At 47.1% G+C, this 21636-nt stretch overlaps 1 protein-coding gene across 5 annotated transcripts in view; it reads left to right on the forward strand.

Annotated features, from left to right (window-relative positions):
* The window catches only part of RUNX1 (RUNX family transcription factor 1), a 246527-nt gene that overhangs the window by 176627 nt on the left and 48264 nt on the right, over window positions 1-21636 (forward strand). For all 5 annotated transcript variants that reach the window (XM_032865373.1, XM_032865370.1, XM_032865369.1 and 2 more), the window contains one exon: window positions 4955-5059. In XM_032865373.1, the coding sequence (XP_032721264.1) occupies window positions 4955-5059 (105 nt within the window). The remainder of the gene's footprint in view (window positions 1-4954; window positions 5060-21636) is intronic.

Genomic DNA, 21636 nt, shown 5'->3' on the forward strand with positions numbered 1-21636 from the left:
TGCTGGACACTTATAACCCTGCAGCTCGTCCCCTGGGGGACCCAGAGCTGTAGCCCACCCAGGGTGACCTGTGCGCTGGCCAAGGCCCCAGCTTGTCTCCTGGTGCCAAAGCCAGGGCTGCGGGGAACCTTCGAGCCTCTCCTGGCAAGAACGGTCTCAAGGCTGCAAAGGTGAACCTTGGCTGTCTCTACAGCAGCAGCATCCTCCTGCCACTGCCTTTGGTCCTGCATTTGGTCCACTCTTGGGGTGGCGCTCTCCTTTGCTGTCCTCTGACCTACTGTTCCCACTGCAGTTCGCTGGGAAAAACACCTGAGCATCTTTCACCCTCCACACCCACGCACTTAAAATACCAGGCCCATAGGTCAATTTCATGAGGGAATTTGGTGAATAACGCATGTGCTTCTGGGGTGTGGCCACCCCTTCTGCAGGTGCCGGCCAAGAAGGACTGAGTCTCAGCAGGAACGGGCAGGGAAGTGGTGGGTGGCAGAGCGTGGGAGGGTCCTGGAGCTCAGCGGGTCAGTCCCAGGTGCCCACTGGTCCACTGTCCCCAGTTACCAAGCACACAGTGCCAGGGTGGCTCGGAGAGCACGAGAAAGTGGAAGGCAGAGGTTTCCTGGAGTGGGAAAATGTCACACCCACCTGTGAACCAAATGTCATCACTCATTACCTCCGTCTGTGAGGTAATAAGCAGGTGTCCCGGTGCTCAAGGCTGTGAACAAGAGCCCATTGTGAGGGAAGCGACAAGAATATCTCCACCTTTGTGAACCACATCGCTGGGGCCAGAACTTTGGCTCTAGCTGGTAGCTTGTGCTGCACGGACGGTTCGTAGGACTGCCCATAAAAGGATGGGCATAAAATGATGGAATTATAATTATGAGCAACAATTTCCAATTTCACAAATACTCACTTTGGTTGAATTTCATTCCTGATTTAGGAGGCCAATCTGTGGTTAACCAGGGTGCGGCATTCAATGCTCAGCTAGTGCAAATTCAGCTCGGTGAGAAGCTGTTCTTGCATTATAACCAGGCTTACAGTTAGCTGTAAACACATTCTAGGTATAGGGAAGCCATGGGACTATAGTCACTATAGTCAAAAGTTTTTTGTTTTTTTTTTAAGATTTCATTTATTTATTTATTTATTTATTTATTTATCAGAGAGAGAGAGAGAGAGAGAGCCATGCAGGGGGAGGGGCAGAGGAAGAAGCAGGCTCCCTGCTGACCAGGAAACTCAATGTGGGACTTGATACCAGGACCCTGGGATTATGACCTGAGCAGAAGGCAGACACTTAACCAAAAAAGCAACCCAGGCGTCCCTTTATTCACTTTTTTGGGCGGTGGTAGAGCATAGGAAAAGTACCAAGAGTGTGGATTCCTGGTGCTGGTGTCACGAAGTTTGCAAGTAGAGATTTGGGATCCCATGACAATAATGCAAAGAACAGTGGGTGTAAAGCTGAGACATCAGGGTTCTGCTGTGTATACAAGCTGTGTGACTTTGGGCAAATGGCTTAACATCTCTGAGCCTTGGCTTTGCTACCTGTCAACCAGGAATAATAAAATCTATCTTGTTTATTTCATAAGAATGTTATGAGCATCAAATGCAATAGTATGTGGGAATGTGTTTGAAAGGTTCTAAGTCCTACACAAACCTAAAAATGCCGGTATTATGAAGATGATAATTCTCTCCTGTCATTTAGGAAACCAAGAATAGGGTGGTTATCGCAAGGCTTCCACAGGAGAGGGACCCATTTCAGGAAGTAAAAAGAACAGTTGCCCATAGAGCAGTTGTGACCCACAGTGCCAAGACTGGAACTCTTAAGACACTTGGTGTCCGGTTGAATAGTGTTCCCTAAATCATGTGCACCAGGACCCCTAGAATGTGACCTTATTTTGGTAGAGGGGCTTTGCAGCTGTAATCAATAAGACGAGGGCATCCTTCGTTAGGGTGAGCCCTAACTCCAATGACCAGTATCCTTATAAAGAAAACTTGATTTGGAGACGGAAGACCCACAGGGAAAAAGTCCATGTGACAACAGAGGCAAAACTACAAGATGCAGCTGCAAACCACGGAAAACCAAGAATTGCCAGGAACTACCAGCACTGCGGCAAGGCCAGCAAGGATTCTCCCCTGGTTTATCTCCCCTAGTTTATCTGAAGGATTTAGCCTTCAGATAAAGTGTGGCCCAGCCAACACCTTGATTTTGGACTTGTAGCCTCACTTTAAAGTGTGACAGGGTGCATAGAATTCTGTTGACTTAAGCCTGTGGGTCTCTGCCGGTTTGCGACAGCAGCCCAGGCAACTGAGGAAGTGCACATGTGCTCATGAACGTGGACGCTGGGAGGGCTGCAAAGTCAGAAGATACAGTTAGAGTTGCAGGTGACCTTGTGGGTATTCCACAAGTCCGGAACCCCCTGTTTTGCAGACCAGGAGACTGGAGAGGTCAAATCATTAGTTCTAAGAACTCACATCTAACCCTCTTGCCAGAAGTGCCGCCCACCTCCACATACTGTGCCCAGCATTCTGGGCCTGACGTAAAGTCCCTCCTGCCCACCCCCTACTTTGGCAAGATGCCAGGGGAGAGGTGATCTGGAGCATCTTCCTGAAGCCACATGTGAACCATGTTCTCAAGATGGCAAATCCCTAAAGCCCAAAAGGAATCTTCTCCAGGTTCTGGGATAGAAGAGCAGCCGATGGGAAGAGCAGTCTGGAGGCTGGACCCCCTGGGCTTCTCCAGTGCTTTGGACCCGTGGGCACCCCTCCCCAGAAAGCAGCCTCACCTCGCCAGGCAGATAGGTCGGCCATGACTTTGGTTGTAAAACCAGGCCAGACAAAGCCCTTTTCAGCATCCAATTGCGGTTTGTCACTGTTCTTCTTCTTCTTCTTCTTCTTCTTCTTCTTTTTTTTAAGATTTTATTTATTTATTTGACAGACAGAGATCACAGGTAGGCAAAGAAGCAGGCAGAGAGAGGGGGGGAAGCGGGCTCCCTGCTGAGCAGAGAGCCCGATGCGGGGCTCGATCCCAGGACCCTGAGACCATGACCTGAGCCGAAGGCAGAGGCTTTAACGCACTAAGCCAGGAATCCCTGTCACTGTTCTTCTTATCACAGGCTTCCCGGGAGACACGGTGCAGTTCCTTGGGGAGTGTTCACTGGGGCTTTTCATGATTAGGAATTGCTCGATTGCTGCGGCCAAAGATGACGCAGTTGACCCTTGAACAACGTGGGCTGAACCACGCAGGCCCATTGACATGCAGGTTTTTTCTGATAAATGCGGTACAGGACTGTAGACGTATTTTCCTTACAATTTTCTTAATGTTTTCTTTTCTCTAGCTTATACTGTATTGTAAGAACATTGTATATACTACATAGGAAATACAAAATATGTGTTAATTGCTTACATTCTGGGTGAGTCTTCTGGTCAGCAGTAGGCTAATGGTCCTTTTGGGGGGATGTCAAAGGTTATACAGGAATTTCCACAGTGCAGGGGTTGGCACCCCTAACCCCTCTGCCATTGGAGGGCCTATGTATTTTTACTGAACCTTTTTCGTGGCTTTCTTTTGTATTAAAACATGCATGACAGTTGAAAGTATATTCTGCTCTAACTTGAGGAAGGAAGGCAAGTTGGTTTTTTTAAGCAGCTTTGGAGCAGATAGGGGAATGAATGGGCCTGTTTTGTTTTCCCTTCATTTCTGTTTGGTTTTGTTTCATTTTACATGACTAAGAGGAGACACTGTTAAACAGAAACCTACTGCCATGATGTGGGCGGTCCGAGCATCATGCTTAGTCAAACCTTAGAATCCTGCTGGAGAACTCTGAGAAACAGAGAAGAAAAATAACAAAAGTGGGCACAACACACACACACACACACACACACACACACACTTACACACTCACATGCATACCTTCATGCCCCAGATACTGTTTTAATGGTTTTACTCCTATGAACTCATTTAACTTCCCTGCAAATGTTGTAAGGTACAACATGCCGTGAGTACCCATCTTCCAGGTTAAGGGCACTGAGGCACGGAGGGGTCTAGGGCCTTGCCAAAGGACAGCTAGCCAGCATTCAAACCTGGAGTTCATCCTCTGAAGCGCTTGGCCAAGAAGATATATTTTAAATTTTTAATATGCATACATATTAATACTTATATTATTAATATTAATTGTTGGTATATTTATATTAATTATTTACATGTTAGCCCTTGTATTCTAACTTATAAATATATTTTTAAATAGTTTTTTTTAAAGTTACCAAAAGCATAGTGGTAAACACCTGTAATGAAAACACAGTTGCATGTCACGCGTGTATGTAAGCGTTTTAGGTGGAGATCCACGTGTGTGTGAATGTTTATAGTCCTTATTGAATCTCAGTCTGTCAGTTCCATATCGTTAAGTCCGTTTATTGACTATAAATTTTGTCTGGCCAATCCCTTGAGTGCCTCTAATAACATCTAGCATTTAAAAGTAATATTTAAAGTCAATTAACCAGCAATTAGTGTTTTTGAAATACAGAGGGAATAATTTTAACTTCGCCTATTCACAAACTCGGGAATTCTGTCTTTCCTAATGCTATGTTAGAAGGGAAAGATGGATATGGTTTCTTTTACTCCGTGGAGACAGTTGGGAGGAGTGGATAGCTGCCAATCCAATCCCATGTTCCCTAGAGTCTCAACTCGAAAGAAAACAAAACCAAATCTCTCTTGATCCAGTGTTGTTTATTGATGATTTAACGAAAGCCGTGTAACCACGTGAAGTGTTAACATCGAGACCAACACCGGAGGTGTGCCCTTCAGAATTTAAGCAAAGTTGAAGCTAAGGCAGTGTTGGAAAAACCACTCACTTACACTGAAGAAGTACCACCTTTCCAGTCTGAGGGCTGGGAAGCAGAAATTCATGGGCGTGGCAGGTCCACCCGACCGTCCGCTCATTTTGTGGTGTTCCCTTTTGTGTTTCAACAGGGAAGAGCTTCACTCTGACCATCACCGTTTTCACGAATCCACCACAAGTTGCCACTTACCACAGAGCCATCAAAATCACAGTGGATGGACCCCGAGAACCTCGAAGTAAGTGGGCCCCCCATCGGGGCTGGCACGCCTTCCGGGCTGGTAAACTGAGGCACCGGGGATGGTATCTCAGAATCCTTGGGTTGGCCTGGCGCTGCTACGTGTGGCTACATGTGGCTACATGTGGCTACCTCTGTCAGAGAGGACTATGTGGCCCCTGCAGAGAGAAAAAATTTATGATTGACACTCACCCCTCAAAGTCTGTCTCTGAGCCCGCGACTCCTTTTAGAGCATTCTCTTAGGGGGCAGAGAAGCAAATCGGGCAGAGTCAAGTGTGTGTTTGAAGCATTTCAGGGCCACAGGAGGCTGAGGACTTGTCCCTCAAATGCACAGTGAAGTGAACACAGGATCAGAAACAAACAGTAAATGGATGGGTGGGGGGCATGAGGGGGCCTGGGCACCAAGAAATAGTGCCTGAGCTTCAGAGTAGACCACAAGATGCTGATTACCACCCATGCTGGCCTTTTGTCCATTTGTTAAGGCAAGAGATGAAAACTATGAAAATGACCTTTTTCTTTCTATGGCACAGATCAGAAACTTATTACAGGACTGATTAAAATAGAGAATGGGAGGGCAGAAGAATTCCCGGGGGAAAACCAGTAAATATAGAAAGACGGTACCAAAAAAAGATCTCCTGTGAGGAAAACTTTTTTAAAAAGCAGTGAGGTTGTTTAGTCTGCAGAAAGATGTCTTCACGGTGACTTAATGACTATCTTTGAGTAAACCCAAGAGTAACACTCTTTTCCAGAGCCACACCCTTCCCCAGGACAGAGGCCGTGTTCTGCCCAGCGTCTGTGTGCCTCCAAACCATATCAGGTCCCTGGTGGAAAATGAGTACTCTCTCTTCTGATGGGAGAGCGATTCAAAAACAGGGCTTCCCATTATGCCTGGAGGTCGAGATCCAGGGAGATCAGGTCGTAAGCCGGAGTAGTTAGGAATTTGGGCTCTGGGGGCAAAACAAGAGGAGTCTGGTGGTTCAGGCACATAAGCCTTCAGCAAGTTACGGAGCCTCCCTGGACCTCAGTCTCCTCATCTGCAAAATGGAGACAATAGTGAGAGCTACTTTCTGAGACAGAAGGAGACAGTGCTGGGTGCCTGGCACAGAGGACAAACTCAGCCAAAGTTCTCCATCCCCAGTAGAGGCTCCTGGCTGCCTCTGAGGCTGCCGCTAGCGGGGCGGTCCCCCAGAGGCGCTTCTCACAGTGGGGATGCTGCTGGGGCGGTGGGGTCTCCCCCAGGCGTGGCTCTCCATGTCACGTACCCTGTGCTCACCCCAGCTGTGGGAGTGTTTCCTGCGGTCCTGGCCACAGCCTCAGGGTGTCTCAGTCACTTGCTAGAACCATCCCACGTGCTGCCTCAGCTTCCTCAATGCCCCAAAGTGGGAAGAACCCCCACAAGGAACCACCATACCCACCAGGGACAGCCCCCCAGGACATGGCATTTCATTCACCATCCCCTTACTGCCATTTGCGTAGTCTGTGACTCCCATTGTTTCTGACCTCTTTTACCCCCTCTCAGCTTTTTTTTCTTGAAGTCATGGAGAAGATCCAGACATGCCCAGACTCAGGAAACTCTGGGAGTCGGTAGCATCCTCTGATTCCAACTTATGTTTGAAAAGCAGGTCACAGGCAGGGGACCACACAGTGACAACCAAACCCACCTTTGTAGGTTTCCCAAGTAGGAGCAGCAAACTGAAGACTCCTAGCGACCCTGTTATGTTAATGTGACAGAAACATGGCGCAGGTGCCTTGGCTCTCTGCAGAGGCCCAGAGAGGAAGCAGACTTCGGTTCTAGCCACGCACAGGGCTGGGGGCAGGCAGTTGTGAGGTGTAAGGAAATTGACTTTGAGGGTAATTAAACTTTGAGAAAGGCCCACTCAGGTGCCTGGAGAATTGCTCTCTGTTAAAAAATAGAAGCCATTCAATCATTGAACACTACATCAAAAACCAATGATGTACTCTATGGTGGCTAACCAAACATAATTAAAAAAAAAAAAAAAAAAGAAGCCATTCTAATCGTTCAAATGCCAACCTGCCTGGAGGAAGAAACTTAAACCAGTGACCCCGTGGTATACCTCTACCTGTTACTCTCTCCTGCATTAGAAGAAGGGCGGGTTTTGCCCCACTGCCAATATTTCCCATAACATTCGAAGACCCACCCAGCTTCAGAAGACAAATGGTGGGCGCTCTGACTTTTAAGAATTGGCAGTCAGAGAGGGAAAATACGGTATTGTGGTGGTGTGTGTATCCTGTTTGCCCTCCTGCTGTTTTCTAACTTCAGAAAACAGTCATGATTGAGAACGGCTCCTTGAACAGACAGAAGGGATTTGCTGCAAAGAGGCACCCGTTCTTATGGAATCTTTCCTGACAAGTGGAATTTGGGGTCTTAGGAAAAATTAAATGGAATGTAGTAAGCATGGTATAGGGAGGTGTTAGAGTCCCAGGTAGATAGTCTCACACGGCACAAAGGACTTCTAGAAAATTAATTGAATGCACACAGGCTCCCGGGTGGCTTGAGCAATCCTGACTTTTCTATTGACCCTAGGAAGCAAGGGTGGGCCCTCAGCACTAATTTTCATGGCTGTCTTCCTCATTGTGTGAAAATCTAGATTCAAGGTGGGAACTACTTTTTGATGAAGCTCAACTCACAGCCATTTTCCTTCTTTCTTTCTCTTTCTTTCAAAGACAAAGTGAAGCAAGTTTTCTCCAGTTTTATTGAGATATAATTGACATACAACATTGTGTAAGTTTCAGGTTCGGAACATGATGATTTGATATATGAGTATGTTACAAAATGATCACCACAGTAAGATGAGTAAACACACCCATCCCCTCAGACAGTTACAGTTTGTGTGTGTGTGTGTGTGTGTGTGTGTGTGTGTGTGATGAGAACTTTTAAGATCTGTTCTCCTAGCAATTTTCAAATATATAATATGGTGTTGTTAGCTCTAGTTATCATGCTATACTTGACATCCCCAGGACTTGTTTACCGTATAGCTGGAAGCTTTTACCTTCTGACCACCTTCACCCACTTCCCTGCACTCCCACTCAGCCCCCATCCCCCGCCCCTGCCTTCCACCAATCTGTTGCTCTCTGTTTCTAGGAGTTCCTTTTTCTTTTTTTTAGATTTTACATGTGAGATCATACAATTCTTGTCTTTCTCCGTCTGACTTATTTCGTGCAGCATAATGCCCTCAATGTTCATTCATGTTGTTGCAAATGGTAGAAATTCCTTCGTTACAAGGCTGAATAATATTCCACTGGGTGTGTGTGTGTGTGTGTGTGTGTGTGTGTGTGTATTTTATCCATTCATTGATTGATGGACACTTAGGTTGTCTCTGGTCTTGGCCCTTGTGAATAACTCACACTTTCTAATGTAATGTTAAGAGAGGTCATTGTATGTCAATCAGGATGCCCACTCAGTGTCACATCTGTGGATTAATATCACCTCCCAAGTCCCTTTTCTCATAACAGGACTATGAATTCTGGCCGATCCTGGCAAAGTGGCTCTGGCATTCGCAACTCAAATAGTTTTGAAAAGTTCTATTGTTTCATGAAATCGAAGACTAGGGGAGATGAAGGGAGAGCCTCCAGGCCTAATGGCCTCAGACTGAAAAAAGGGAAAAGCCCAGAGAATTGAAATGATGTACTTTGGTTGAAAAGAAATAGTTGGTGATGAAGGCAGAAAGAGAATGAGGAGCTCCTGGCACACAACCCTGCACTCCTGTCTTACCATCCATCTGTCCTTCCATCCATGCACTGCTCCATCCACCTGTGCCGTACGTACATGACCTATTCTAAGCTCTCTGATGTGGCTTCGTAGCCACATGTTTGAAACGAGGTATTGGCTTCCAGGACGTCTCAGGTTCATGCCTGCTGTAAGATGGTCTAGAAAGGGCAAATCGTGGTGTCTCGTCACAGGCATGGAGCCTTCAACTTGAAACACTTGTGCACAAGGTGTCACAAGGTGTTTCTCCCCCACATTTTGCAGGATTTTATTGACATCTCAGACTAATAGGGAAATTATGAGTGGATGAAAAATTGAATTTATTATGGAGAAAGAGCACCAGCAGAAGATATCCTGGGGTGGGCTCCGTTCAGCAGCAATGGGGAATCTGTTTTCAGTTCATAGATAGAACACTTTGTGGCTTGTTAATGTATTGAAAGATAGTGTTCTCATTAAGCGCAAGAGTTGGACTGACAGGATTTTTCAGGACAAGGATATTTGAGAGTTGTTTTTATGTATATTTTTATACTTGGGGGGATCTGGTGAAAAACTCTAGCTCTAATCCATGCGTCTGTAATACCATACTATTAAGATACTGAAGCGTATTCTCTGCAGAGACTAGGTAGCACCTCAGTGCTGTGGAGGAAGAGATTTTGCTAAGGAGACATTGAGGGGAGTGAGTAATCGGGACCCTGAGCAACCCGATGGCAAGGGGTGGGGATCCCAGGGATAGGGACTGGGTCATCATTCTGATGTCAAAAGCCATCACCCGTCTGGCCGGGTATTGGTTACATCTGGAACACTGAGTGACCTAATTAAAACTTGAAAAGATTAATACGACAAATATTGGCCATTTCTGGGAGAACTCTTGGCCTCAGGTCCCTCACAGAAACTGTTGTGTGGGCTTGGAATTCACAATCACAGATAGCTAGGTGGAGCCATTCCTTAAAAGCTTCAGAAAATACTTTTTTTCTGGGGCACTAACCTCTTGCCGACTAACCATTTTTAAATAGGGAATCAAGGTTAACATGGGTCCCTTGGAGGGCCTAACCCTTTATCACTTTGTCACTTTGCTAAGGATTTTGTTGCGATTACACCACACAAATATATTTCCTTCTATGATTTTGAATGGAAGCAGCAAATCTCTAACAGAGACAGAAGAAACGAGATCCTTAAACATGGAGACCATGTTTGGAGGGGAAAAAAGGAATGTGTGAAAGTATCTGAAAACTATGGCGGTAATGGACCTAAAAATGTTTGAAATCAAGTTTCTTTGGAAAAATGCAGCATGAGCAGAAATGTTTACAGATTGCTCGTGTGACTGACTAAGGTACAGGGTTTTTAAAATATTATTTTCTCTTAATAATAAAAATACTTAGGGACACCTGAGTGGCTCAGTCAGTTAAGCTTCTGCCTTCAGCTCAGGTCATGATCCTGGGGTCGTGGGATCAAGTCCCATGTTGGGGCTCCCTGCTCGGCGGGGAGTCTGCTGCTTCCTCTGCCCTTCCCCGTGCTTGTGCACTCTCTCTGTCAAATAAATAAATAAAATCTTTTAAAATAATAATAATAAAACATCTAATAATAAAAGTAGCTGGCAATTAGTACCATTGTTCACCCAGCACCATTCAAAGAGCTTCCCATACATTAGTTGGTATTATCTTTGCAAGAACAGGTAAGGAAGTTGAAGCAAAAAGAAGTGAGGTCCCTTGCCCAAGGTTATACCATCAGGAAGCCAGAACTGGAAAGAAGCAGTCCAGACACGGCGACCCACAGACGCCAGTGTCTGGTTTGAAGAACTGCACCATCTCCTCCTTGGGCTTCATTGTATTGAAATTTCTGTTTCAGAAATTTTTTATTAGGAGGGTTTATCAATATAATTCTGGTTCAAATACAGTCTTGAAGAAAGCAGAGCCTCAGAGCCTTGGCAGTCATTGGGCAGGCGGGGAGCCAGCGCTCCCGGGTGGACCCTGGGGCAGGGGGCAGGACCCAACAGGTAGCCATGTGACCCCAGGTACTGATGGTTGGCTCCACATCTGTCCCCAGGGTCTGCTTGGGGGAAGGCATCGACAGGGACCTGAAGCAGGGACCTCCATTGTTGGCCTGCAGGAAAGGTAGATAATGTGACAAAATGATCGCCAGGCAAACATTCCAAGTTCTGGTCCCTCCCTTTGGCAAAGAGCTTCCATGAGGGTCCAGGTAGGGACTAGAGGGATCCAGCCCTCTCGAGGGATGGAAACTTTCGTCCTTTGCTCTTCACCGATTAGTGGAATAGCAGGCAGTTTTATATGTCTTTGAGCTCAGGATTGTAATGTTCCATCTACGGTCACTTTGTTTGTTCAGAAGAGCTTAAACATTTCTTCCAGGCAGTGAACAGTGATCTACTTAATCCCTTAGATTCTTCAAATATCAGATTTGGACCTTAGTTCTTTCTAGATGAAATCCTGATTCACAAAAGAGAAAGGAAATAATGCTTTCTTCCCTCCCACCCAGATATAAAGTAGGAGACAGACAGAGGCTCCAAGAGGAGGAGGAAATGTTCTTCTTACTTATGTTCCTCCTCCCCACTCTGAAAGGCATTTTGGTGCTAAAATGGACATTCTGGGTGACTTCCACTGGTACTTTAATCTTGCCATGCTAAGTGCCCAAACTACCCCAAGACTTGGCAAAAGCAGTTTTTCAAAGATTGATAATACTCTGCCTAAATGCGTCCAGTGAATTTTAGAACCTCATTCTATTTATTATTTTAGTAGTGTCAAACTAGACTAAGAAGAATTTTATATACATAAAGATGTCCCTGACCCTTAAGTTTTCTACAGACTTAATTCAGGTCAAGGTCCAAAAGGTTCACGGGATGAATGGGAATATAAGAGGATCCTGGGGGAAAGTATGCTTCTCCCCCTGGAAGCAGTGATAATCCCCCCTCCATCAGCTCACCAAGACCTGGGGAGGCCTGCGACTTCTTAGTAACAAGCCTGTCTATATTGAAATCACTAGGATTTTTATTTGGGATTTGTATTGCTATAGAAAGGAAGGGGGAAAATTCCTTCCAGGTAGGTACTGGTGAGAATCCCAGGAAAGGATCTAGGTGCCTTTTCAGTCTAACAGAGGGGGAGAGGGGAGAGAAGAAGCATGCAATGAAAATTAGACCATTCTCTTGGATTTCTCTTTCCAGTGGGGCCATGGCAAACCAAAGTGCTATTTCATTTTTTTTTTTAAGATTTTATTTATTTATTTGAAAGAGAGAAAGCCAGGAGGAGCAGAGGGAGAGGGAGAAGCAGGCTACCCACTGACCAGGGAGCCAGACTTGGGGCTCAATCCCAGGACCTTGAGACCATGACCTGAGCCCAAGGCAGACACTTAACCCACTGAGCCACCCAGGCACCCCCCCAAGCTCTATTTTAGGTGTCACCCCAGTGAGGTCAGGATCTAAGCCAATATGTCACAGTCCTTGTTAGAATTTAGTATATAAAGGGCTAAAGGAAAAAAAAAAAATCTGCCTCTATTTAGGCTTCCATTTCTTAATCTTAAAACATGAGGAAGGTCTCTGGATCCTGAAAGGAGGACCTGGGTTCACACTGGCGCCACCAGGCCAATGGGTGTGACCTTGGGCAATTATCTTAAGTACTTTTATCCTGGTCCTCCTCACTTTCCTCTTCTGTCCAACCAGGCGATGGGATGAGATAATCTCCAAATTAGTTCCCACTCAGAAGGGGTAACAAAATATTGTCAGAAAAACAGAGTCATGGGTTCCCCACAAACAAGGCCCCTTAGAGGCTGAGTCTCCTGGGCTCCCCTTCCCTGGGAGAAGGGGACTTTGTCCTATGTGAGGTCGGACACAGCTACTTGTACCCACGTACATAATATGTTAGATATCTTTTTTTGGGGGGGCTGTAAATTTTTGAAAGGGCTTTTGTCATTTATTTTTGAAATTATCTGGCTATGAGTAACTCATTTCATTACCTTCGGCCCTGATTTCCTCCCGTGAACAACGTGATTACAATCAAGGTTGCGATTCCCCAGTCTAGTACTTGCTAACTGTGTGGGTGACCATACCTGGTGGGCGTTGGCTGGCCCGGTTGAGCCTCCAAGAACAGTGGCCGTACTGACCTCACAGCGCTGGGAGGCTGGAGGAGACAGCCTCTGTAGAACATTTAGAACATGCGATAAGTGTTCGGAAGACAGAGCAATTATTTGCATTTAGTCTTGGAATCCTTTGGCTATGCGAAAACTCTAAACCAAAAAAAAAAAAGTGAATGCTAAGTTTAAAAATTCATGAAGTTGCCATCATGCTGCATTTTTTAAGACATTTAATTAAACATTTATATATTTTGATTTTTTTTTTCAGTTTTCCTTTTGTATTTAGACCCAGTAAAATTTCTTTTCTGGCATTTTTATGGACCCTTGAAACACTCTGGGCACTGTTCCTAAGTCCCTCTTTAGTAAAATGGCCTTACTCCCAAAAGTTGAACTTTGTGAAAAATTGCAGGGGAAAAAAATCCTGTTTGAGTAACAAATGAAAGTCGGTACTGAGATCTAACGCGTGGGCTCTTTTCAATATATGCATGACAGGCTGGAGGGGAGACCTTTCCTTGTTGTTCTAGAAAACGGACATGAAGTATGCCAGAGTCGGTTAGAGCCTGAATTTTTGCCCCAGAGGAGAGTAGCTCCCCTCCCCGGGGTGCCTGGACCAGCTATAAATACACGAAAGTTTTGCAAACTTAGGATGACACACTCAGGCACCCTTTAAGTTCCCTAAACCAACGTGTCTTTCTAGACTTATTCTGGGGTTTTGGGGGGATATTTTAGTATCTGTTGGGTAGGGCTTTTCTTCATTTCCTCCAAAGACATTCAGGGACACATTTCAGGGACACAGGTGCTCTCCCCGTGGAATTGGGGACCCTTCTGTGCACGCGCGGCTCCTGGGTTTGCCAGCTCTGTGCCCTGCGGCCTGGGGGAGCAGCCCCCCACCTGGAGTGGTTAGGGAGGTCCACGCAGGTCATCCAGTTGCACTGTGTGGGGGCGGGGTCTAAGCAGGGGCCTTGGTCACCTCGGGAGCTGCAGGAACAGGTGGGCTCCAGCGATGGGAATGCCACTGCCAGGCCTGGCACGGGCAACCTCGCCTGCGGAAGGACTGTTGTTGGCCCCGCCACGCAGCATTATCACGATCAGCTTCTCACTTCGGAGTGGTTGAGAATTTTTTCCACACACGAGCCATTTTCCACTTCTCATTTTGAAAACAAACAAACTCGCGCTAGTTTTCCCGAAGGTTCGGGGCTTTTTCCATAAGCCGGGAAGCCAAGAAAGTCATTGAGCAAGAACTCACCCAGTGGGTCTCCTAGAAACCCACCGCCCCCAAACAATAACAGAAAACCCCAGAAGTTCAGCTTAGATCAGTCAAGTAAAAGCTACTCCCTTGCACTAGATCTGTGTTTAAGTTTGTTTGCGCTAACTTGCAGTTGTTGTCTTCTGTTCTTTCCATACTCTTGTCCTTTATAACAATTTGTTTTGAAGGTTTTTGGCTATGGAAAGTTGACAATAAAGAAGGGATAAATTAGGTATAATCTGTTACTGGGCACTACAGCTGTATTATCAGACATCACAGAAGACACTGACATTTGGTTCTTTCATAACATGACTGGGTATGCACATATGGACTATTTGTGTCAGGTTCTATGTGCAAGTAAGTTATGTGATGTTACTGGTAAAGTTGGCTACAGCCGATAGATATTGTGCATAAACATTTATAGATGAAAGTCAAGGTTAAAAAAAAAAATTTTCAAGTACCTGAAGTAAATTTCTTTGTTGTTTGTCTTTTTTTTTTTTTTAAAGAAACTCAACCGAATTAATCTGCTAACTCCCTAGACCCCCATAAAGTAAGTTAATGGCAATAGATTAGTTTGGTACTTCCATGATTTACATAAACTCAGGTCCCCTTAAAGCCAGTATTGACTAAAACTCAGACTGTTATGGAAGTCTTTCAGGTTTCTTACATATACCAAAATGTCGAACATTTGATATGCTACGTGTTTGGTTGGTTTGGTTTTTGTTTTTGTTCGCCACAGCCTAGAAGTAAGTCTTCTGGTCATCTGAGATAAAAAGTAAATATTTTGAAATCAGTAAATTCTTAAGGACAGTATGCATTCATGGCCCCTTTTGGATTTGTTCCTGGTATCACCTTATTTTCACTTCGCTTTGAAGTGGTTTGTGATATTTCCAATTCGTTCGTTTTAAAGAGTTGAGGAGAAATGCACAGAGTCCCCTCTTTTTGTTGGTCTTCAGCTTTGCCAACAGGGCAGACCCCTGGTTTCAGAGAGCTCTGAGCTGGAGGGAAGGAGAGAGAGAGGCATTGGAGCTGGACCAGCCTGGCTTCAAGTGTGATCCCTGCTACTGACCAGCTGCACAGCAGTTTCCCCATCTGTAGAATGGGCTCCTGCCTTGCTGAGGGATATGAGGATAAAATGAGCTAGTCTGAGAGGCGGACTGGAGTGTTGGCTGGCCGCCGGAGAGCTGGCCACCTCATTCAGCCTCACCTCTCATCTGAGATCAGATTCGCCTCCCCAAGCTCAGCCTCCTCAGGGGAAAAACCAGGAAGGTGATAGCCTTGGTGGGGTGGGCAGGGGCGGGCCGAGGTCCTGTGCAGATTGACGACAGCACAGCCTGGCACAGAGGAGTTTCTAAATATTAGCACATGCCCTGGACACATAGGTACCTTTCCCTCTTCCCTTAGCCCTTACCAAGGGAACTACTGGAAATCTGCCCAAGTGAGGGTGAAATATCCGCCATTGCCAAGTTATTTAAAAAAAAAAAAAAAATCCTGGCAGATTGGGCCCCCAGAATATAATACAATAAGGGCCTTTTTCTGTTTTCCTTCTTACCCTATCTATTATTAATTCCAAGTACTGAACCAACTTCAACAACTTATTCCTCTCTGAAGCAAAATCCTGTTAACTGGATTGTCTTGCAGAGAGGGGGTCCTTCTCCAAACAGAGATTTTATCAAAATGTAGTTGTTTCTTAACTGAACGTTAGCACTCAAGCTTCTGTGTGCCTACCATGTCTCTTCACATCTAGAAACTTCTGCTGGGTCATCTTTCAAGATGGGAATAATCATAAGAGCTGTCTACTACATAGGGTTGTTTTGGATGAATTGAGATATTATGTATCAAGGCGCTTTTAAAAAAAAAATTATTTATTCATTTGACAGACCGAGATCACAAGTAGGCAGAGAAGCAGGCAGAGAGAGGAGGAAGCAGGCTCCCTGCTGAGCAGAGAGCCCGATGCGGGCCTTGATCCCAGGACCTTGGGATCATGACCTGAGCCAAAGGCAGAGGCTTTAATCCACTGAGCCACCCAGGTCCCCCATGTATCAAGGTGCTTTTTAAGCAGTCTTATTGATTAGGTAATAGAAATCTAACAGCTATGCTAAAATAATAGAAAAATACAATAGAAAAATTCATTGTTTGTGTATATCACACAAAAACCGGAGGGATCTGAAATAAAATAATTATTGGTTTTTTTCAGAGGCAGATTTCATCTCATGAGGTCTTGAAATTGAGGAGAAGAAAATTGTAGACAAAAAATAGAGACAGTCAAATCAGCCCCCTCTGTAAATCCATGCTGCTAGGAATTTTACCTTTTGTCGTCAGAATATCTTGATATTTTCTTTACGTACTACTATGTCCCCTTAAAGAAGATTGAAAACAAAAAGAAGCACCCCAGACAGTTGAAGAGAGCTGTGTTTTCTTTTAAGATCTATTTCTTTTCCAAAGCCAAATGCACTTTTTCCTCTGCAACTCTGGGATTCCCTTTTCTCTCTGTGAAAGACTTGGAAGAGCTGCAGGAGCATGTGAGATCCTACTGCAGCTGGCGGAGTCCTTGCTCTTTTTTTTCTAGCCCATGGCTCTTTACATATGCTGCTTGCCTGAGATTTCTGGATTAGATTTCAGGGAGGTGAAATGTTACACCCTCGAGCCTCCATGCCAGTTTCCCAGGACCAGTCAAATCTGCAGCAGCTCAGAGGTGAGAATCTTTCAAGGCTCCAGAGAGAGGCTGGCTTTCTGTCCTGTTCGCTGGCTGACTGGCTGCCAGGAGCAGGTGGGGAGAAGCTCCGTTCTATTCCTTAGGTGATTCAGCCATTCGCAAAATAAATAGGCAGCTGAGTGCAGGCAGAAAGGACTGGAAACTGCTGAAATTTGAGTCTCCAGGGCTGGGCTCATCTCAGGAGCTGCTCTGTTGAACTGTAAAAGGAATCCTGAGCCCTGGGCAAGGGAGCGGTGACAGGCCTGGTGGAAAGACCGCTGGCCTGGGAGCCACAGCTTCCGGCCCGGCTGGCTCTGCAGAGCTCATGGCCCCATCCCCTCTCAGAGCCTCCGTTTCCCCATTTGCAGAATGAGGGGATTTCAAGATCTTTCATCAGCTTCTCAGAAGATGACTCGATCAATGTCTGTAGGAGCAATTGTGCTTCCAACACATCATCTTCCAACCTGGAGAAGGAGAGCCCCAGGGCCCTGCAGACCTGCAGCCAGCCCACCAACCTGGGGAGACAGAGATCTGGGACTGGGAAGCATCCAGATGGGCCAGATGGGACTGGGAAGATGGGGAAGAGAAAGAGGGGGGTGCCTTGATCACTCCCCAAGTGGGAGCAAGAAATGAATAAAGGCCCACTCCAGAATGACATGCCTCAAGTAGGGGAAATCATCCTAACTAGATTTCCCATGGCTTTGGCATCATTTAAGAAAAAAAAAAAAAGAGAGAGAGAGAGAAAGAAAGAAAAAAGAAAAGACATCCTTTCACCCACAAAGTACTCAATTGTGCAAGCCACAGAGTCCCAACATGGCCAGCTTCCTGAAGCCGGCCGGTCAGAGACCTTAGCGTGCATTCCTCCGCCAACCAAAAAGGATAGTCTGAGTCCCATAGACTTGATTGTTCAATGTTTCTCAGCAAGGGCTGCCTCCCTTGTTCGCCTCCTCGCAGAGTTCTGGGCTGTTCTTCATTACCTGTCCTACCTATCTGCACAATCTAGCCGCAAACAGCTTCGGTTGACCACACCACTTCCCTATTGAAAGTTAATACTGTTTGACTCATTCTGTGTTACTAACCTGAAGCCAAAGAAAACAAGGCAGAGAATAAGCGGCTTGTATGGAGTTTGGAAAGCTCTCAGAAGCCCTGCTTTCAAAATCCTATACAGTAGCTTTACTATATCTCTCTGCTGCAGCTGCAAAGAAATGAAGGAAGCAGAAGTGGTTAAAAGGAAAAAAAAAAAAAAAAAGCGGGGGGGGGAGGGAGCCGGGGCGGGATTGGGGGGGGGGGGGGGTGGAGCGTCCTGCAGGCTGCGGGAGGACTCAGCATCATCTACACCAGCCTTTGAACGCCTTGTCATGGACCTGGGATTCTGCCTTCACGCACCTGAGTACTCGGACAGAGGAGGGACTGTTGGCAGAGTTCAAAGGAGAGAAAGTTCAAAACATGCTTGGAAAAGGACGGTCTCCTATTGCATGAGCAGCGGAGTGGGGCTGGGCTGCTGGTCCCAGCAAGCCAGGCTTCCGTAGGCAGAGCCCCAAGGTAAAAAGACAGAGAGGGGGCAAGTGTGTTCCTTTCAGATCTGGGAAGGATTTGCTGGGAGAAGGTCGTCTGCCTTTGCTAGGGAAGTACTGACAGCCTCCTTGTCCTTCATTCTATAGCTGGCTCAGATGTGTTCACCAGGGTAAACAGGGGGCATTTGTGTCTTGGCATAAATAGAACGTTCCCTCCCAGCGTCGCCCAGCAGGCAGTGGGACTTGTGTTGTCATCACTGCATCACAGCTCTTTGGAGATCCCAGGCAAAGAACCTCTTGCCCATTCAGGTAATGGATGGAGGAGGACTTCCTCCCCTCCAGACGGATGCTTCTTCTCAGCTGTGTGTTGGCTGTGAGCACAAGTTGGCCTCAGTGAGGTCCTCATGCCCCCAGACAACCTGAAAGCTTTTTCTTTCTTTTTTATTTTTTAAAAGATTTTATTTATTTATTTGACAGAGAGAGATCACAAGTAGGCAGAGAGGCAGGCAGAGAGAGAGGCAAGCAGGCTCCCTGCTGAGCAGAGAGCCCGATGCAGGACTCGATCCCAGGACCCTGGGACCATGACCTGAGCCGAAGGCAGAGGCTTTAACCCACTGAGCCACCCAGGCACCCCTTGAATGCTTTTTCTCTGTATGGTGTGAGGTGGGGCTGATGGCCCATTAGAAACCACTAGTTACTGTTGCTTTTTGAACCAGCGAGCGCTCAGGAGCCAGGATGCCGTGGTCTTCCACACACCTGCAGGGTCTGCTCAGCCACTATCCAAAGGACTTTGACAGACCTTCAGTCTCCTGCCTCTGCGAGGACAGCCCCAAAGTCAGTTGGCATTTATGACACGACAGAGAGAGATGGAAATCAGATGTTGCACCCTACCCTCCCCCCACGGCTAGGAATGGGACCCAGCAGGCAGGCCTTTTAGGAATGGGAAGGAATTTCCTTATCCCTTTTCAGAAGTAGGGGAGCAGAGAGCATCTTGCGCATGGTTGGGTGCACACCCCAGAATCAGTGTAGCCTCTGGAGGGGCAGTTTAATCACTCCTTCCTTCTTCCCTTTATCCATTCACCTTACATCAGCTGGGGCACCACCCAGCCTGGCAGGGGCCCTCAGTTTACCGTCCCCGCACCTCTGCGGGTCACGGGGGGTGTGTGCCAGGGCAGAGGGAAGGAGCCCCGGCGGGGGGGGGTGAGGAGCCACTCGGAGAACAGGAATGCCCAGGCAGCGCAGTGAAGCTGGTGAGATCTGTGGGCCTCTGGGATCGTGTTCTGCTCGTCCCCCCTCCTGGCCCTGGGGCTGGCTCTGCTGAAAACCAGGACTCCAAAGCCAGTTCAGAAACCCCAGGCACCATTTCAGGCCATACTCACCTGTCAGTACTGATTCCACGCCCCTCCCCCACCAAAATGTACCCCCTAAAGGCACCTTCAGTTCAGAGAGTGTGGTAGAGGCCGGAGCTCTGGGGTGAAATGAATCCCACTCTCGGGTTACTTTATAATCACCCTCCAGCGGGGTTTTCTGGAGACAGTCCCTTCATCGAGGAGAGGGGGTCCTACTTGGAATTGCAGGTTCATAGAGGAGAAATGATCTTGAACTTGTGAGCTGTCTGCCTCCCTCCCTCTCTGGGGTTGCCTCCACCGCCCCCACAGAGAGCTGCCTCTGGCTAAGAGCACAAGAAACCAGGCGGGTTCTCTGCCCTAAGCTACAATTACCTCCTGAGTCACCAGACAGAAACAGGAGGTACCCGGGGCGACCAGCGACTGCAGATTGTGAACTCCTCTGCTTTCAGGGAGGTCCACGTCTCCAGAAGCTCATGCAGGCGAGCTAAAAATGCCACCGTCTGTCACCCCGAGGCTTGAAAAGGCAGGAGCCCAGTCTTGTTTTTGTTTTTGTCCCTGGGAATCTTGGGGCCTGGTTTGGGAGGGAGGGGGGAAGGCCCCACGTGGGCCTTACTTCCGCCTGGAGGCTCTGCTCCGTGCTCCCCAGCGGCCCTTGGCTCTCCCTCAGACTGTGGCCTTGTTTACCTTTCCTTTTCTACTTGTCTCTAGCAGTGAGGTCTTGGCCCATGGGACAGTGTATGTGTGTGTGTGTGGGGGGGGGGGTCTATGTATGTGTGTGTCTGTGCATGCATAAAGATATTCCCAAAAAACCCCAAGGGGAGTTGCAGCAATGCTTTGCTCCCACGAGGGTACGAGGCTCAACTCAGCACAAGGCCCTTGTATCCATTCTCTTTTCTTTTTTAGTATGATGAAGAAAACACTAGAGAGTACCCGCTTCGCAGACTGTTTGACTTCTAATGAGACAAGTTCTCCTTGAAACTGGATAAGCTCAGTTATGGCACGTTTCCCCTACAAGTTGCTTTTCTGAACACTCCTCTGATCCATGGCAGCCGAAAACTTTAGTTCAAGCTTCCTTTGCCCCAGACACATTCTGCTTTCTTAGGTTCTGAGGAATGACAGGCAGATGGCTCTGGTCATGAAGGGTCTGAGCGCCCGTTCGGTCAGTGTTTAGGGAGCCTGTCGTGTGCCAGGTGCTCCCGTTGGTGCTAAGGATACAGTCGTGATAAAAACAGACAAAACTGGATGCCTGGGTGGCTCAATGGGTTGGGTGTTTGCCTTTGGCTCAGGTCACGATCCCGGGGTCCTGGGATCAAGTCCCATATTGGGGCTCCCTGCTCCACAGGGAGTCTGCTTCTCCCTCTGCCTCCCTCTCACTCTCTCTCAGTCCCTCATGAATAAATTAATAAAATCTTAAAAAAAAAAAAAACAGGCAAAACCCCTACCCTTATGGTACTTACAGTCCAGTGGGAACAGACAGACCACAAGTAACATCAATAAATACTGCAGAGACAACTGAAGCAAAAGGGCTAGGCATTGGCTGGGTCGGGAGAGTTTGCAGTTTAAACTTGGGTGTTCAGGAAGTCCTCAGGGAGAAGATGAAATTGAAGCAAAGACTTGAAGGATAGAGGGAATGTGGGCCACAGATATGTGGGAGAAGGGCATCTGGGCCGAAGAAACAGCAGGTGCAAAGGCCCTGAGGCAGACATAGGACTAAGAGCAAGGTGGCCACGGTGGCTGGAGCAGAGTGAATTCAGACTGTCTGCCTTCTAGTTTCAAAATAGGGGGTATTGGCCTAAGAAAGCAGGCTTAGCCAAACGCCAGCCTGGTCTTTGGAACATGTGCTTTATGCCAGTGTGAGGGACCACTGCAGGACCATGGTTTGGGAAGACCCAGGATAGGGAAGCCCCAGGCACAGCCAGACTGGTGGTCACTCACCTGTTGCCACCTGCAAGAGAATCCAAGCTCTCCCC

Source organism: Lontra canadensis, unplaced genomic scaffold, assembly GCF_010015895.1.
Source record: "Lontra canadensis isolate GAN:19392208 unplaced genomic scaffold, GSC_riverotter_1.0 scaffold29, whole genome shotgun sequence".
In the NCBI taxonomy this organism is placed as follows: domain Eukaryota; kingdom Metazoa; phylum Chordata; class Mammalia; order Carnivora; family Mustelidae; genus Lontra; species Lontra canadensis.